Here is a 12,068-nt window from a genome sequence, read left to right on the forward strand (position 1 = left end):
CAGTGAAGTAGTGGCTGTTTTTACAAGAATTGAATGCTGCCCTTGTTCTCCAGTGCTTTGAGGAGTTTGGTGGAATGTTTCCCCCTTGACAGTTTTCCTATTAAACTTCGTAACAGACATTGGAATGTGCATGTACTTTATTTTATTCTTTTGCCTCGGGCTTATGTAAACTGGTCTCAGTGATTATTGTATACATCTTTTACATCCTTAGTGCACACTGCTGCGGTAAACAGTCTGTCCTTTCACCCCTCTGGAAATTACCTGATTACTGCTTCCAATGATTCAACTCTCAAAATTCTGGACTTGCTCGAAGGAAGACTTCTGTATACTCTCCATGGTCACCAGGTGAGGAAAAGTGTTTTGTACAAAAGCACAGAAACATGCAACACACTGGGCAAATCTGTGATCAACCTGTGCATGTCAGTGTTTGTGGGCAAAAGTCATTTGAAAACTTCCTTGCTTATTAAAATAATAATGATGATGATAATGAAAACCTTTGAGATCATTGCTGTTTGGCGTAAGGGAGGAAAAGGAGGTAAAATGGGAGCAGAGAGAATAGATGATGACAAAGCAAGACGTTCTGAGTGCTCAAATACTGAGGGTGAAGCCTAAGGCCCAAGGGATACCACCAGTGCTGTGCTTCAGGTTCTAACATGCTGTGTAGTCTCTGTTCTGCAGATCAGACCCCTCCCTCTCTCTAAATAGGTGCAAACAGCACTCGGCCTTCTGACATGAGTGAAGATATATGCTGTTTGTCTGACAGTAGGCGTAAAATAGAGGAAATTATATTTTGAGATGTCATTTGGGTGCGTTTCCATTTTGTTAACTGGCTGAATTAAATAATTGAAGGTGATAAATACTGCCAGCTGGTTAGGTTTAACTGATTGAACTATTAGTATTATGCTGCCGGACATGTTCCTTGTAAAGCTAATTATTATATGAATGCTTGGGGCTCTCATTTTAAATAAATTGATTAATTTTATTGTCTGTTCCAACTGGGGCTCAAAGGCACAAAAAAGTAAATGTGTTCTAAAGATTCATTTTCCTAAGGGACAAAACAAATTCCTAACCCACTTGTCTCTTTGTTATACTGAGGCTGAGTTTTGAAGCATCAAAACTATCTGGGGAAAATCATACCCTGAAGCTGCTGGATGGTTGATTCTGGACAATAGCAACATCTGTGTAAGCTGAGGAACTGATAGTTCTGGTTTCTTGTGGCTTTATGCATAATGATTGCTTTATCTGATATCTAAAAATCCCTGAATTCATTCAGCAACTTCTCCTTGACTTTGTATTAGTAAATTTTTCTCCTTTTTGTGGTACTAGTGGGTAAATACAGCAATTTCATACTTGAAGTTCTGCCTCATGGAAAGATCTGATTTAAACTCCTTTGGTCAGTTTTTATGCTGAAAGGAATGGAACAAAGATTTGAAGAGAAGATAACAAATGCTGCATATCTCAAGACATAAACTTCAACTGCATAAAACTTTCTTCTTTGGAAAGTGGTGAGTGGGTGCTAATGTCAGATAGGACTTCAAAGCTTTCACCTATTGTTCTAATCTGATTTTCATATTTGTCTCTTTTGTTAATTGGTGAAGAAAAAGCTTAGGAAGTAGCTTTCTGGAAAAGGGTCAGTGTGGAGGGAGAGTGGATCTTTCTGCCTTTTATACTTCTCCTAGGAAGCGATGTGGATGGTTATTGTTTGTTTGGAAGCTGAAGCTGCTTTCCATTCTTTCCTCCTTTCTGAAACGTAGACAGTTTAGCTTTGAATGAGAATCCAACGTGGATTATTGCAAATAAGGTTGTCAGAATTAGATAATAGAAAGAACCTTTAGACCGGTGCTGTACTGAACTCAGGGTTTCTACAAAACAATTGTATCTTAAATCATCTATTCAGATCTGGGGTTAAAGCCCCTTGATTTTATTTTTTTTTCCCTGTTGTTTCAGATCATTGAGGTAACAGCCATCACTCTCTCCTATCTAACTGGTATTGGAAAGGCTTTGACAGCAACACAGCTAGCTGCTGTTGTGGGGTTGTACTTCTTCCATTTTGGAAACAAGGAGAAGTATAAAAGTGGCAGACAGTGCTTTCTGATCTTCTTTTAAGGGTATTACATCAAGGTGAAATATGAACAGAACCAGTCCTGGCATAATCCTGAGTTGGCTTTCACTCTGCTGATTACTGTATTGTGAGGTTTTTAATTTCTGGTTCGGCAGATGTATCTTACCTTTTCACTTAACAAGCATGATAACCTGTTCTTTGTTCTCAGCGTTGGTGTATAAATGTGGATTTTTTGATCCTCAGGACCTTTTCCTCCAGTCTCACTGTGATTTCTGCCAGCATCTCTAAAAATAAAGTGGGTGTGGATTTTTGTTGTTGTTCTTCATTAAGTAGATTTGCCTTTTCAAGGGAGGGCTGTAGGTTAATCACCAAATGAGCAGCCTGTTCTGAAGACATTTCTGAGTTGTGACTTTGTGTGGGTGACTGTGTCGGTCCTCAGTTCTTATTCTGGCAGCTGACTGCTGCTGTGTTGTTGCAGAGAGGCTGTATGTAAGTGGACACTTGAAGGAAAATGCCTTAATGTCCTCTTTATGTACTTTGATGTAACTGTTGGAGTGCTGGGAGTTTGTTAACAGCTGATTAGCTGTAGTTTACATGGGGAGGACTGCATCGCTGTCTTTTAAAGTTGTGATGGAGCTGGCCCTGTTGTAACAGAAGGATCATTAGAGACAGGAGTTTGCAACTTGGAGCTGACATCTTGCAGATGTGAGATATCATCCTGTGCTGTTCTGCATATTTTCATTCTAGCGTGCTTCAAGCTGTAAAGTACTATTGCCTAAACTCATACAGATGAGACACTGGGTTGGTATGTAAGTCCATCTCTGGCACTGAATCATCACGGAGGAACACAATGTTTTGGAGCATCTAGGTAGTTGCTAGAGAGTAACAGGTTGTAGAGCATTTCCAGACAGCTTCTGTAGTGGCATAAATATTCCTTGTAAATATTTAGGAGACGGCGCTTGGTTATATGTATAAATAGGAGGCCAGAAAATAAATTCTCCAAGCAACTTGAACAACCAAATAGCTGCATTCCACTTGCCTGGGTGGCATGAGTGCTCTCGGCTTTCCTGGTTGACTTAAGAGCAAGATTTTCTGAGCAGGTGCTCAAGAAATGAACATGCCACTTAACTACCTGCTGCCAGCTCTTCATAGGTGGCATTAAGCATCCATGCAGGTCTTGCCATCCCTAGAAGGTGCGAAGACATTCAGGATTGCAAAGAAGTGGATCAGCCCAAGGAGAGAGGGGTTATGCATTATGATAAGCACTTGGCTTTTGATGAACATTTCTGAATATTGAAAGGAAATGAGCGCTCTATTCTTTCCTTGCATGTACTTTCTGTTGGTGGTTTTTTGTGTTGTTGTTTTTTAAACTGGAGCTTTCAGGAATCTAAAAGATATTAATTATGAGGTGCCAGTATGTTAGGGAAACAGCAGATTTCCAGCTGTAGCACACCTTACTCTGTGCTGGGAAGGTGCAGGCTTGGCTTTCTCACTCAGTGTAGCTGGGAAAGGCTCTTTAAAACTCAGTCCATTGAAAATTATTACGACTGGGGGCATTTAGCATGAAAACATGCCATTTACCTTTAGCGCCTCAATCCTATGTGCTTTTCTTAATTCCCCTTTCCCTTTCTCTTCCTTATGCTTTCACTATCACTGTGCAGTTTTTAAGAGTCCAGTGGTTTGTATTGTAAGGATAGGCAATACAGATGCCACTTAAAACTGGTTTCGGATCACCCAAGAAAGGTAATCCAGTTGCAGTCTGGTAACAAAGAAGGAATCACTTACCTGTTTCAGGGCTTGTGAAACGTTCCAAAAGAAGCAGTGTCCAAGTAGAGATGCTTCCCTTGCAGCAGCCAGCCCTTACATGAGGTTAGGAAGCACAGGTGCTCCCACCTGCACTTCCAGAGCTGGCTATGCCCCATCAACAGGTGGTCCATCCCTGGTTCAGGCTGTCACCCAATGGTTCCCATACACTTAAGCCCTTCATGGCATGAAACAGTGATTGAATGTATCAGGGTCAAACTGCCTTTTACAGTGTAGTACATAATTGCAGTCCCAGCAGAGATACAATTTGTTGTGACACTGTGTTATTATTTCATGGACACAATTTTTCCATAAAGAGGCTGCAGTTTTCAGTTCTCTGTCCTTCCAGCTTGTTTTGCAGAAGACGTTCAAAAAGTCCGTCATTAAATGTCACTGAAGAAGACAATGTCATGTAATTCTTCAGTTACACCTGACCTCCTGCTGCTTCTGCTTCTGTCAGTCATGTCAGGGGGCCTGAAGAGGTGTTTAGTGGGTGCTAAGAGAGGCAGACCTGCCTTCTATGGCAGACTGCATGCTGTATTCCTGTCCTGAATAAGCCTCTGCTTGGACAGAGGCATGTCCAGGGCTTTTATACCACATCCTCTGGCTGATGGTTGGATAATTACCTCAGGTACCAAAGGAGGGTTCTGATCTGCCAGAGATATGATTATGGTCCTCTTCATGGTGAAAATTGGGGTGTGTATTATAATTTCTGATGTCCATGTGCCAGTTACTGGTGGTATTACCATTCCTCTTCCTTCTAATATTCTTCCCTATGGTGTGAGTAGTCCACGCCGATTTGGCCCTACTTGCACTTCCCAAGGCCAGCTTGCCTTGTGGGTTCCAGGTTCTAAGTTCTCAGGGGCAGGGACTAGAAGATTATTTATCATTCCAATTTAGGGTTTCAGTCACTGTCAGTGATTTACGGGCTGGTTTGGCCCAATTCTGTGACTGGTGGGGTGGAGGGATTCATGAATCCATGCCTCTGAGAAGGGAAAACATGGGACCCCAAAACAATTAAAAACAGCGGCAACGGTCTGAGTAGAAACAAACTGATTTACTAAATATGGAATGGGAATGCAAGATAATACACACTATATACAATATAATTAGAATTGAAGGTAATGAATCAGATATAATGAGAGAGAGAGTATATGAAAGCCTTACACTGGTGTTGCAGCGATGCATGTGGTCGAGACAAGCAGCATCGAGGAGAGCTGAAGGAGGAAGAAAAAAAAAAAAGGGACATCAGCGGACCTTGCCAGGGGTTATATCTCCTCTCTGACCACAAAGCCCCCCAGGATATGTAGTTCTTCTCTTCCAGGCAGGTGCCCAGAACTGGAGCATTAACAGTTTAACTCCCAGAGCACTACATGATGTTATGACGTGGAATAATAATAACCAAAAATCATAAAACCATGACTGTCATATATTGCTGCCCTTAGTTTGGATCCTAAGGGGGGAGGCCCGAGCTGTTTGTAACATATCCAAGGTGCTGGGTCTGTCATCTTCAGGTCTTTCTTTCAGATCTCTCAGCATTTCATGTAGTCTTGTAGTCTACCCCAGCAAGGACGGGGGGGTCAGTCCTCAGAGCAGCTTTTGGAATACATCACCCCACTCTATCAGGCCCTCTCCCATCAAATTATAAGGCAGATGGAATTGCCATTCAGCGTTATTTTCCTCAGCCCACTTTTGTGCCATTGCTCCTGTAAAGTATATACCCTGGTTGTTTTTGGTGACTTGGGGAGTCCCGTATGCTGCCATTAGTTTAGTTATTGCCTTGATGGTATAGGCTTGATTTGCTTTTGGCATGGGATAGGTCTGCATTAATCCTCCTCCTGTGTTGATGCAGGTCAAGATGTACCTGGCCCCTTCAGATTGAGGGAGGGGTCCTGTATAGTCGACCTGCCATCTCTGCAAGGGATGGTGTCCTCTGGTGAGACATGCTGTTGTTTCTGGCAAAGGTCTCAGTTGCATCCTGGAGCATGCTTCGCATTCTTGACATACCTGGGAGATATGTGACATTCAGGTGGGCAGCTTTTATTGCCATCCACATTGTCTTCTGTCCAGCATGTTGCAACTTACGTAGCCATTATTATCTCTTGGAAATCTTCTAGCCATCTTATCCCAGTTAGTGTGTTGGCTTCATCATTCCTTGGTGACTGCATGAGCTGGTGTCTGGATACATGGTAGGCATGGACTGTTCTATGCCTAACCATGTTCCACATATCCAGTCACCAGTCTCTGCCCCAGCTTGGTCGGGCATGGATATTCCAATCCTGAGTGGCCCACTGTGCAACCCAAAGCTTTATAACCATCCAGACTATTCTTGGCTCAGCCCACTGGCTACTCTGTCTGTCCCCTGGCTGATGAAGCCAAGTGATAGGATGGTCAACATCACATCTCAGATTCTGTATGTTCTTTGGTGTTCAAATGCATGTTTCTGGTTTCTCGCCTGCTTTTGATGTTTTCCTAGTAGTCCTGATCTTTTTTCCATCTTTTGCTGTCAACAGTTTACAGGCTGGTTCAGCACGGTTCTTTGCCTAATGGAGTAGGGGGGCCATTGGGCCCACACCCTGGAAAAGGGGAAAGAGGAAAGGGTAGGGAGATGGGCCTAAAAACAAAACAGTGGCAATGATCTGAGGAGGAAAAAGCTAATTTATTAGAAAAGAGATCAGAATGCAAGATAACACAACATAATACAATATAATTGGAAATTGAAGCTAATGAATCAAATAAAATGGGAGAGTATCTGAAAAAAACTGAAGGCCTTACTCTTATGCTGAAGGCGAGATGTCTAGCTGGGCTGAATAGAAAGGGAAAAGAGAGAGTGGAGTCTTGTGACCTGCTGACAATTTTTATCTTTCCCTCTCAGTGGAAGAGCAGAGTCTCCTGGGGTGTGTAGTTCTTCTCTTCTGAGAACCAGGTACCTGGAAAACTGTCAGTGTGTGGAACTGGAGCATTAACTCTATAACGCTCAGTGCACTACACGATGTTATGATGTGGAATACCAATAACAAAAAAACATAAAACCACGACACTTGCTCTTCTACCCTTTGTCATTGCAGGGTCTGTTTGCTGTCTTCCTCCTGTGCTTTGGAATTACTGAAAGCAGTGTGAGCAGTGGCAGTTCTGGTTTCTTTGGGCTGTTTTTGTGTGTGTGTTTGTGGGTTTTTTGGTGTTTTGTTTGTTTGTTTTTGTATCTTCAGTCAATGAACTCATACTGGGATTCCAGTGTACTTGTTGCTGTCTCCGATTTGCTTCCCAGGCCTCAACACCATTCATTCCTCTTTGATCCCCCCAGCAGCCCTGCGGAGAAGGACCTGGGGATCCTGATGGATGAAAAGCTTAACATGAACCAGCAGTTTGCTCTTGTAGCTTGGAAAGCAAATGATATCCTGGGCTCCATCAGAAGAGGGGTGGCCAGCAGGGTCAGAGGGGTGATTGTTCCCCTCTGCTCTGCTCTTGTGAGGCCCCATCTGGAGTACTGCGTCCAGGTCTGGAACCCCCAGTACAAGAAAGACAGGGAGCTGTTGCAGAGGGTCCAGAGGAGCCACAAAGATGATCAGGGGACTGGAGCACCTCCCCTATGAGGACAGGCTGAGGGAGCTGGGCTTGTTCAGCATGGAGAAAAGAAGGCTGTGGGGTGACCTCATTGCAGCCTTTTAGTACCTAAAGGGAGCCTACAAACAGGAGGGGAATCAACTTTTTGAAAGGGTAGATAACTGCAGGATGAGGGGAAATGGTTTGAAGTTGAGGAAGTGAAGATTTAGGTTGGATGTCGGGGAAATTCTTTACAGAGAGAGTGGTGAGGTGCTGGAACAGCTGCCCAGAGAGGCTGTGGATGCCCCGTCCATCCCTGGAGGTGTTCAAGGCCAGGTTGGATGGGGCCCTGGGCAGCCTGGTCTGGTATTAAATGGGGAGGTTGGTGGCCCTGCATGTGACAGGGGGGTTGGAGATTCACGATCCTTGAGGTCCCTTCCAACCATTCTGTGATTCCTCCTTGTACTATTTAGTCCATTCTAAGAGAGTTTGAATGAATGTGCTGGCTGGTATATTCTCTCCTGTGGGCAGCAAAGGAAGCAGTTGTACTTGAAAAAAGTTATTCATATCCTCTAGAAATGCCTTGTTCCAGCTCTTGGCACCTTTCTTCATTGTTGTCTGGCTCTTCTCTAGTATGAATTAGTTTCTCCCACATTTTTAAAAAGTAAAATTAAATAATTCTGTCAGCGTTGTTGACCCCACTTGTCACTCTAGTCAACTGCCTGCCCCTCCTTTGATCTCAGAGGATGTGTGTCATTAAACCTTTTACCACTGGTTGAATCTTGGATTCTCTCCAGACTGGCTCTTGTTCCTTCTGTTACACTAGAGCTAAAATCTTTCCTCTCTTGAGTTAAATTGACTGCTGATGGTGTTGGCCCTGCTCTTTGTGAAATCATCAGCTTTCCTTCACTAGTTTTGCTGTGGAGGAAAAGCTAGTCCATAAGACTTTCTCTGTGATCATCTGATTCTTATTTATAGATGGTACCCATTTATTTGTCATCTGTGTGCAAATATGACTTCATGCTCCAAGCTTACTTCCATTCCTCCAAACCAACTCTTGGCCTCTCTCTTCAGTATTTTTTTTAGAGAGATCTATTTTTAGATCCATGTTTGAGAGCTTTGTTTTCACAGATGCTGTTCCTTCTGTCTCTTGTCATGGCCTTGCCAACTGTTACAGATGCTACTAGCGTTCTGCCAGTGATTGAGTCCTGTAATCTGTATCTTGGCTTCAGATTCCGTCCTTCTAAGGCAGTGAAGGCAGACTATGTTAAAGCCATTCAGAATAGTTCTCAGCATCTTTTCTTAAGGCTGCAATTTGTTCTGTGTAAGCTGATCAAACTGGATTGCTAAGGCAATGAACACTGTGTGGTTGTTAGCCTTGATCCATGGGTTCTTTTTGCAGGTGCCCGGCGACAGTACAAGGGGCAGCAAGCACAAACTGGAACAGAGGAAGGTTCATGTGAACATTACGAAAAACTTCTTTACTTGAAGGGCTGCAGAGCATGGGAACCCGAGAGGTTATGGGCTCTCCTTCTCTGGAGATGCTCAAATACTAGCCTGGTTGCTTTCTTGTGCAACCTACTATAGGAAACCTGCTTAGCAGGAGTTTGGGTGATAGATAGAGGTCCCTTCCAACCCCTATGATTCTGTGATTCTCTAAGTGAGAAAACTTAGAGGTGGGAAAGGAGAAAGTAATCTCTGTCTCTTGGGGATAGCCTGCATATCAATTAGATTGCTTAAGATACTGTGCATTGGTAGCAGAGGATTAGATATAATCCTGTTATCATTGCTTTTGTATAGCTTTCTCTCCTTTTTTTTTTTCTTTTTTTTGTCTGTGTTTCCAGGGCTGTAGGCTGCATCCAGAGTGAGAGCAGTGTGTCCTTTTGAAGACTCTCTGTGTGTGTCTCCACTCTCCCTGACACTCCTTCCTTACAGGAGGAAATGAGTGGAACATTGATTAGTGTTGATGTTTGATGTGCTTGCTACAGCAACACATAGAACGTATATAGTTTGTTATATCTGGGAGGAGAGCTGTAAATATACATAGCAAATAGACTTAGTGTAAAAAAATCTGTAGAGGATGCTGTGTCTGTCAATTTGTTTGTCTCCCTTCTTTGAACTTACCAAAGTACAATTGGCTTTTGATACCAGTTTCTGTGTTGGGAGGAATATTTTCTGCTGTACTTCATTTTTTTTCCCTTTCAGAACGCTGTGACTTTGGAGTCAGTTTAGTACCTGGTTTTATGCGATTTGCGTTGCACTAAATTTTGATTAAATACACTGAAATATTTATACTGATGAAACCATTTTGCAACACACTGCTGTTCTGCAGTCTTCACAGTTCTGTCGGTTCCTAAACACCGAATCTTATGAGACTTAAGCAGTGTCTTGAATAGTTTCTTCACCCTCCTAACTGTACCTCAGGAGACTGATTCTTTTAAATATAACATCTGACATAGATAGTGTCAATGGTTCCTTTCTCTTACATTTTCTGCTTCATTCAGAAAACTTTCTTTGAGCAATATTGTGCAGTTTCTGCCTGTGTTCGTTCTGCTTACTTGTCTTTTGTTTTTCCATTTACTTTAGAGGATCTGCATTCTTCATGGTGTGGTCAGACAGCTGAACTGTTGGAGAAAGTGGGTGGGAGAAGGTGGCATAAGCACACTTTGTCTCAGCTGATAAGTGACAGTGTCTCTTGTTTGAAATATCTGCAGTAATTAATGCTGACTCCAAAGCTTAGTCACACTAATGATTGTGCGTGTACTTCAGCAAGATTTCTACAGAATGTTTCTATTAGAAGGCCTAAGAAACCTTTTGAAATTGCTTCCAGTGAAATGATAGCATGGAAATATCATCCAGTGTTTCTTAAGGAGTCTAGAACTCCTAATTGAAATGCTAGTTTTGCTGGTATAATCTTGTGCCAGCAGATCTGAAGGCAGGAAGGACCGCATGACACCAAGTGCAGTGAGTGTAGTGTGTTTATCCCAAACGTAATCTCTGTGTATTCCTCAGGCTTTAAGATTTATAATGAAGAGTTCACCTTTTTAAAGACAGAGGGAAAGAACAAAGGAAAAACAGTAATAAGCTGGATCTGAATTTCACATCTAGAGCTCTTTGGGAAGACGTGAGCTCCTGTCAGAAAGCTCCTAGCAGGACAGTCCATTCTTGTAACTTGTAGCAAGTAATGAGAAGCTGCTTACCTGTCTTCTTAGATACATGCTGTTACTTGAAAGAAGATAACTCAAAATGTGGTGGAGTTTTCTTATTGTAGTAGTGGTGATTTTTCTGATTGTTTTTCAGTCTGCTGCAAACTCAGCTTTCTTTTTCAGCCAGCTCGGCCATAGGCATCCTCTGGAAATGTTTGTTTCAGCCTCTGCTCGTTCCAGCTTTGACAGAAACTCAGGCTTCAAACGGTGCAAGGTAGTGGGTCTAACAGTTGACATTAAGAAAAAAATAGAAACTGTCTGGATCCTTGCCTGTTTATTCTGACTAGAACAGTTTGTCTCTTGTGCCTGTGCTTGAACACACTTAATGATTTCCCAGCTTTGTTTAGCTTCCTGGCTCATCCTTCCCATGTATTTCTTGCTTAAAGATTGGAAACATATTAAAATAAATTTGTGATGTGAAATTCATGCTTTTGCTTAAGTAGTACTTCAGTCAGTAACATCTGAAGACTCAGAAATGACTTCCCAAAATGAAAGGCTTCTTCAAAATACAGGTGCCTGTGCTGTACGAAGGTGGGATCCTGGAAACATTAATTTCTGTATCTCTTCCATAAATCTATTAAGAAGGAATCTGTTTTAAGCTGGTCTTCTATTCTTCACTTAATGTGACAACTACTGTCACATTGTAGTGAAGTGGTTAGTAACAGTGGCCAACTACAGTGCTGTATGGAACACCTGCCTGCTTCTTGCACTCTCCATTGCTGCTACAGGTGTCCATTTGTTGCTTGTCTGCACATCCCACGTGTGAGGGGATATGAAGCATTGCTGCCTCCTCCAAAATTGTACTGTAGTACTCCTTAAATTGAAGCTAGTGTGCAAAGGCAGATATGCTCTGCTGATGCTGCTCCATCTACCACTCTTCTGCCACCTATTCTTCTTTGCAGTGGTGCTCAGACAGCCTTGTCTTTTCTTCCTCCTGTGCTGAGAATGGGCTTGTTTGTTATGGACCTTGATGACTAGGTCATCAAAATGAATAACTGTATCCTGCCTTGAATCCTCCGCAGTTATCCAGATTGTACAGACTCCTAGATTGGAAATTCTTCTAACCTTGGCCAGATTGATGCAAATTGATTGCATTGGTTGGTAACTGCTCAGGCATGATGTGAAGGTATTTCATGGTGGACTGGCAAGATCTTCTGTAATGAGCAGTCTGCATGGAACATACAGAGTAATCTATGAGAGCACGTGGTGGCTGAGGGAAACAAAACCTTTTCTATCATAATAGAACTGATTGCCTTTCACCTCTTTCATTTAGTACTACTTATTACTGTTTTTGTCATTAGCCACTGTTTTATGCTGTCCCTTATTGGCAACTACATATTATTGAAAGACAGCTGTTGAGGTGGTGCATGGAGGGAAGGTGCTATTTTCTGTAGTGATTCTGTTGTTCATAGCAGTCCATGAAATGTGTCCTCTCTTGTTGTCAGTCTCCTGAA

General features: G+C 42.5%; 1 protein-coding gene across 4 annotated transcripts in view; it reads left to right on the forward strand.

Moving 5' to 3' along the window:
• The window catches only part of POC1A (POC1 centriolar protein A), a 61,299-nt gene that overhangs the window by 20,455 nt on the left and 28,776 nt on the right, over nucleotides 1–12,068 (forward strand). For all 4 annotated transcript variants that reach the window (XM_090147947.1, XM_031609437.2, XM_090147946.1 and 1 more), the window contains one exon: nucleotides 212–345. In XM_090147947.1, the coding sequence (XP_090004073.1) occupies nucleotides 212–345 (134 nt within the window). The remainder of the gene's footprint in view (nucleotides 1–211; nucleotides 346–12,068) is intronic.

The sequence above is a fragment of the Phasianus colchicus genome, chromosome 11 (assembly GCF_987193195.1).
Source record: "Phasianus colchicus chromosome 11, bPhaCol1.hap1.1, whole genome shotgun sequence".
NCBI classification, from domain to species: domain Eukaryota; kingdom Metazoa; phylum Chordata; class Aves; order Galliformes; family Phasianidae; genus Phasianus; species Phasianus colchicus.